We start from the raw sequence: 6823 nt of genomic DNA on the forward strand, positions 1-6823 counted from the left end.
CCTAGCTCCCCACACTTATCTGCAAGCTGATGCTGATTCAAAGCCTAGACCATCATTCAGAAACCTAGGGAATAATGATGCATGAATCTTAATACTCCAAATTTAGTTTCTTCTAATCTGTCACAAAGCTTTTGCAAATTAAAAAACTAGGTACCATAAAAGGTAGATAAACCTAGAACAACAGTATTATGTTCACAGAAGAAATGCATCTTTGCTTTGCTTACAGTGTATACAGCTAGGCCTCAAGAACAAGGTGATAGTCATCTGTTCCAATATGGTAACATCTGATGTGTTTCAGGTATTAACTGAAATTTCGAGTTACAGTAATGTCAAATAATGACATATTAATAGTTGAAATATATTAACTAGCCTTGCATAACCGGTGGGGTAGCTAGTCCACTGGCTATCCAATCAAATAGACATTATTGATAATAAGGATAAGAAAGGTGAGGTTGGGGAGGGGGGATAAGAAAAGCTTTTACATCAATGGGATACGACATTGCAGAGTTCGCCTCAGCCTATGTCACCCCACACACTGCCTCTTTTCAACTCTCTTGACCTGCATTACGAATTGATTCTCTTAACTGTAATCACATCTCATCCTTTTCACTTCAAGGAAAGGTCATCCTAAGGCCCACGATATTTACGGAAGCACAGACAGCCCTGTTGCTGATCAATGGGTATCATTCCTCCACCCTTTGATGTGTCAATCGCCTCCAACAAGGACACCACCTCGTCCATCTCTGGCCGTTTGTCAGGGTTTGCATCCCAACATCGCTTCATTATATTTGCCAGGGAGCTTGGGCAACACCGTGGTATATCTGGCCTCAAGTTCTGCAGTTCCGAGATCAGTTCAGATTATGTCTTCTACTTGTGCACAGATTAATTGATGACTAACACAAATGACTAGTAGAAAAACAAATTATGTACCTGGCGAACAACAGCTGAAGTCACTTCTGAGAAGCTCAGGTCCGGGTAAGGCATGTCACAACAATATATTTCCCACAAGCAGATTCCAAAACTATACACATCACATTTCCTATTATATGGGTTGCCGTTAAGGACCTGAAACAAAACGACAAACTGGTCAGGTAATCACTTAATGTATATTCATTTTGAAGAGAGGTAAATTGTGCATAGTAGATTTTAATTGGCAAGGCCTAATCCATAGCCTTGCAACTAACTTGTCAGAACTCCATCATAAGTACTCATTTTGTCATTTTTAGATTTGAGAGAGAGAGAGAGAGAGAGAGAGGGTCCAAGTTGGGGAGGGAGTATCATTCAATTGAAATTTGAGATATTCAAAAGTTGGTTCTGATAGGTGAAGCTTTTCAAGGACAATAAGGAAGTCTATAATTATACAGCATTGCTTTGGGGCAGTAAAAATGTGGCTGATCTAGAGGGTCACTATTTGTCAGGTTTTCAGTGTTTGTCATGTGGTCTTACATGCTCGAAAAAATGATATAAAACGACTCTAGAAAGAAGTTTAAAATAAAAGAGAGCAATAAGAACATTGATAGAATAAATCCTAACCAAAAGCAGATTCACCATATACCTCAGGAGCCATGTAACCAAGGGTCCCAGTCTCACCCGTCATGTCATTAGGGTTTTGAGCTTCAACACGAGCAACCCCAAAGTCCGCTATTTTTAAAGTGCGTGTCTTATCCAAGAGCATGTTCTCTGTCTTCACATCTCTATGTGCAATCTTCTTGGAGTGAAGATAACTCAAACTACACAATGAGAGAGATTAAATTTTCAAGTGTTTGTCACCCAAAGAGTTAAAAATCTTGGAATAAAGCTTGATATTAAAAATCCCCTTAATAGTGGGTGAGCCCTGGTGCAACGGTTAAGTTGCGCTATTGCAACATGTTGGTTGCGGGTTCAAAACTTGGAAACAGCCTCTCCTGCAAAACAGGGGGTAAGGCTGGGTACATTTGCCCCTCCCAGACCCTGCAGTAGCAGGAGCCTCGTGCACTGGGATGCTCTTTTATTAAAAATCTCAATCATAACATATACATATCAGAAAAAAAAATAAACTATTTCAAATAAAAATTAAGGAAAAAGAGACTCAGTAAGAGTCTGACCCTCGTGCAAGATCCAATGCCAGTTGAATAACGACTTTGAAAGCTAGCTTCCTGCGCCGGTTCTTTATGAGAAATGATTTCAAAGCACCCCCAGGCAGATATTCAACAACAACACAGCAAACAGTACTAGGCATGCCAATATGACCATTTTCTGATTGTATGTTCAGATCTGATGTGCCCATTGCAGCACCTATGAACTGCAAACAATTCCACATGAATGTAAGGACCAGCATGTAAGCAACCTTGGAAACAGAGTATCATGAGGTCTATAGAGACCAATTAAAACAACTTTTGCCACAACAACTAGCCCAGAAAAGTATTAATACTGCTTTTGGATATATCAGTAAGAGGAAACTAAAAAGAAAAAGTACATGTGAACTCAAAATCAGAAAAAACACAAATGGGGCAGTTATGTAGAAACATGATCCCGTAAAACCAGTATACAGGAATATGCCCCAAAGTCTTCTAGAGCTTATAATTATAGAACTTCAAAACCTCAAACAAAAAACCTCCTGGTAGGGGGGGGGGGTTTACACTCCACATTCTACCAACTGTGCTAGGCAGTTGTTCTCGAATGGATGTACTTTATTTCCACAAATTGACTCGAAAACTGTTGAAGAATGGCATTCTTAGGTCCCCTGATGAATCACAGTATTTCTTTAACATTGTAGACATAGATGCAAAATCTATATACAAGAACCAATGAAGTTATACACAGAAGGTAGGGCTAAAAATACATCAAATATTCAAGGTTCCAGACAGCAGCTTCACCGGTTGATGTATTACACAACATGAGGACACAAAATCAATTCCTTCTTACTCACCTCAATTAAAACTTGATTTAGAGTCAATTAATTATTATCAAATAGTCCCATGCTAACTTCTAATAAAATTACTTATTTATTATCAAATAGTCCCACTCCTGAGTATTTGTGCACAATAACCAGGTCCATGTAACTTTTAAATGCATATAAATGAGTTTTAGCAAAATTGTCACTGGAAAGAGCAGTTCTACTCTGTGATTTATAGGATAGGATATAAAAGATACTTTTTGCATCCAGTATGTTACACTTAACAAGTAAGAAATGGATTTGGAGAGTTAGCGTGGAGAGGAAGTGCCACATTACAGAAAAAGCTGGAAATCCAGCAGATACCAATAACTTCATAATGAAATGGAAAGTGTCTGAGATATTGTCATAGTTTGTAGGTTGGGAACGCCTAAAATGGAAGTCATTACTAGAGTATAAGATATTAATGGAACAGGGAGGACCATAGATCCAAAAATTCAAAGGGTCAAGTATAATGAAATTGGATTAAAAAAAACAAGGGAAAATGTTCTCCGTGGGGGGGGGTGGGGGGGGGATGACCGCCCCGCCCCCATGAAAGGTGGAAAGCCTGCCCCCCCAAGATGCCAGCACACACGCTCTCATTGGCTGTCCCGCGAACGTGGCCCCTTCACTCCCCCACAGAGAACTGCTACCCAAAAAACAAATAGATGGTAGACAGACACTTGAGAGATAAAGTTGGGACAAATAAACAGTTATTAGAAGTGGATGAGGACCATAAATTTGCTGTTTCTGATTAACAAACAACATGAAGAGAATAAATAATAATGGATGTATACAAGCTCCTTAATATGATAATAACAGAAAAAAATATGAAAGAAGATTACAACCCATATAAGTCAAACCTTAGTTTCCCTCCCTAACTTACCCACCATCTTTTAAACATAATCCTGCACCAGAAATTGAATTTTGCATTTTTTTCTGATAGCTAAAAGACTACCAATAATTGGTCAATTGTAAGGATGTAAGCCTTTATTCCTCCCTCTTCAATTGACTGGTGTTTTCAGTTGTACTGCTCTAACCAATAAAATCTTTATTTAACAGTAAACATGAACATTGATCAAGAGTATCTATCAATAACTGGCATGCATAATAATCTCATTAAAATGTGTTAAGAAACTAGAGAAAGCCATCCATAGGAAGAGATATTCATTAATGCCAGAGGGTGGGGTTGGGTGGGGTGGGGGTGAGACACAACAGAGAACATATTGCTACCTTAGTTACATTAGGATGATCAAGCTTATGCCAGACAGCAACTTCATGGGTAAAAGCTTGTCTCAGTGAAGCAATTTCCGCATCAGATCTGTGTCCTTCTTCCCCCCAGTCAAGCAATTTGACTGAAAATAAGGAATATAAAACCAATTCATAATGAATAAATAAGAAGATCAACTTTGGTACCATAAAAGCTTCTTTTTTTTCTCACACAAAAGCAAAACCAAATACAAGAAATTAGAATAAATAGGGAAAAGAGATAAAAAAGAGTCAAAACATCTACAACTGTGATTATGACGGACGACGGTGAAGATAAATTTTTTTTTTGGGTCCAATTAATCACTAACACTGATTGACTAATATTTCTTAGCATATAATATCAGCTTTTTATGCACACATGAAGCTACCAAATAAGTGTGGAGTACAAGAACCCCACCCATAGCTAGGATCACATGAAAGTTACAGAAAAAGAAAACCAACTAACCAACAATACAGAAATTATTTCATATACTAACCAACCCAACTTAATCCCGTGAATTACAGATTTGGTAAGATTAAATTCACGAGGACCAAACACCAACCACTCCCTGAGAGTCAACTTGGATATGGGGCATGGTCGGAAAGGACCACTTGCTAGAAGGATCAAAATGTCCTATGAAATTTTAAAAGAAAAGAAAATTTTAAAAAAAAAAAAAAAAAAAAAAAGGCCATATAAAAGCAAGAAGGTGAAGGCAGAACAATTGTGAGAAAAATAATAAGAGAGAAGCTTGAAACAACATCATCTGAAATTAGTCATTGCAACAGTTCTCAAAAGCCCAATGAGTACAATGTATCCCAACCTACATAATCAAAACTGAACTCGAAAACATACTCTGTTCTGCCATTTTGTAAACCAATACTAACACGTTAACATCAAGAAACAAATTGGCGTCCATTAAAATGCAAACCACTAGTACTTTCCCAGCAGAACCCCACAAACATAACAGTAATATAGACAAAATAAATGCTGAAATCATAATCCAGGGATAAAAACAGAATAGTCAAATGAGTCATACTGAACTGGGTGCCCAAAAGTAGTAAGAGAAGGCACAGAAAATTATATATCCAAAACAACCCCCAAGAGAGAGAGAGAGAGAGCAAAAAACAAAGGCTAAGAAGAAGAAAAGAAACCCACAGAATAGTCCAGGAAAAAAAAAAAAAAAAAAAACAGAAAACATAAACTAAAGCGAGAAGAAGAAATTTTGAAGTTCAAATCATAACTAGAAAGAAAACAAGAGTGGCCATTTTTTTTTTCCACTTTGCTTATTAAATGGATTCAGAACAGAAGGGGAATTTAGAGAATATGAATCCAAAAGGCAAAAAATAGAACATTTTCCTTTCCTGCTGTGTGTGTGGTGTCTGACCTGCAACGTCTTGGCCATCGTAAACCCCTCTGTGAACGGTGCCAAAAGTGCCTCTAGCAATAACACCCTTCATAATAAGCTTACTGGGATCGATCTCCCACTCCTCTCTAGTGGTCTTCTCCTTCGTCTCTTCCTTCTTCTTCTCCATGGTCCATGCCCGACTCAGATGCCTTTCGAGTTGCTCATCCAAACTCTTCAGATCGATCTGATCTGCCCTAACAAACACATCACTGTTCTCCTTCATATTGCTCGCTGAGCTCTCTCTCTCTCTCTCTCTCTCTCAAACAATAACTAGTAAAATCAACTCACTGGAAAAGAAAAAACCCAATATTTTTTCAGCTAATTATACCATATCCATATGTCTCTAACTCTCCCCAACGGCAAAGACAAAAAGCAAAGATGGGTGTGGTCAGCTCGCAGCAAGTGTGAAAAGGGATCGTGAGTTTCGCCCCTGCTGCTGCTGCCGCTTCTGCTTCTTCTCCTCTTGTCTACTACTATTTGTTTCTCTTTCTCTGATGGGTTTCTCCTCTCTCTCTCTATATCATCCATGTGAGCACATGGATTGCCTGAACACAACGTGTGTTACTGACCCACCTCGCCCTCTTCTCTCTTTCCTTTCTCTTTAATCAAACTCTTTGCAGTCTCTCTCTCTCTGTCTCTCTCTCTCTCTCTCTATCTTCTCTTTGGCTTCAACTTTCTACAACTGGGAATGGATAGATCATTAATGAGTTTCACGGTCAATGTGCTTTTCTACAACCAATCTCCTTAAAAACTACCTTCCGATTGATATTGGAAAATTGGAAAATATATATATAAAAAATAAATTTTGTAGCTTTTTAGATACTTCCACAGTTACAAACCACAGATGAGATACCTACCAACTCATGAGAAGGTAACTGTTATTCCCTCTCTTCCTTTAACTATCTACTTTGATCCTGATTTGATATTCTAGAACGAATTTTCCAGTCACAGACTCACAGTGCCATGGAATCAGGATTACCCTTTTATTTTTACTTTATTTATTTTCTTTATTAGTACTAATTTTAACGGTATATCCTGGAATTATTGCTTTTTTCTTCTTTCGTCTTTATCTTTTACTGATTACCCATTACACACCGTTCCACTCGCTATGTACAGAACATATATTTATACGTATGGACATACATAATACACATATATAGTCGTAACATGATACTCATATATATACAGAATTGTGATGTATATCCATGTGACAGAGGATCACACAAACATCTCATTGGTATAATTTCAGTTTAAAATG

General features: G+C 37.9%; 1 protein-coding gene across 1 annotated transcript; it reads right to left on the reverse strand.

Moving 5' to 3' along the window:
- Positions 1–500: 500 nt before the first annotated feature.
- Positions 501–6155, reverse strand: LOC122671506 (serine/threonine-protein kinase STY13-like). Its single transcript, XM_043868760.1, has 6 exons — positions 5545–6155; positions 4145–4266; positions 2085–2281; positions 1556–1730; positions 931–1065; positions 501–834 (listed from the first exon to the last, which is right to left on the reverse strand). Exons 1-6 carry the CDS (start codon positions 5786–5788, stop codon positions 628–630), a joined length of 1080 nt encoding a protein of 359 aa, XP_043724695.1. The 5' UTR covers positions 5789–6155; the 3' UTR covers positions 501–627.
- Positions 6156–6823: the final 668 nt, after the last annotated feature.

The sequence above is a fragment of the Telopea speciosissima genome, chromosome 8 (genome assembly GCF_018873765.1).
Source record: "Telopea speciosissima isolate NSW1024214 ecotype Mountain lineage chromosome 8, Tspe_v1, whole genome shotgun sequence".
NCBI lineage: Eukaryota > Viridiplantae > Streptophyta > Magnoliopsida > Proteales > Proteaceae > Telopea > Telopea speciosissima.

Coding starts and splice junctions, on each gene's coding strand:
- LOC122671506 (XM_043868760.1), bottom strand. CDS start 5,788: ATGAAGGAGAACAGTGATGTGTTTGTTAGGGCAGATCAGATCGATCTG. Junction 1,066..1,555: donor TTGGTTACATGGCTCCTGAG/GTATATGGTGAA, acceptor GTTTTGTTTCAG/GTCCTTAACGGCAACCCATA. Junction 835..930: donor CTTCAGCTGTTGTTCGCCAG/GTACATAATTTG, acceptor TCGGAACTGCAG/AACTTGAGGCCAGATATACC.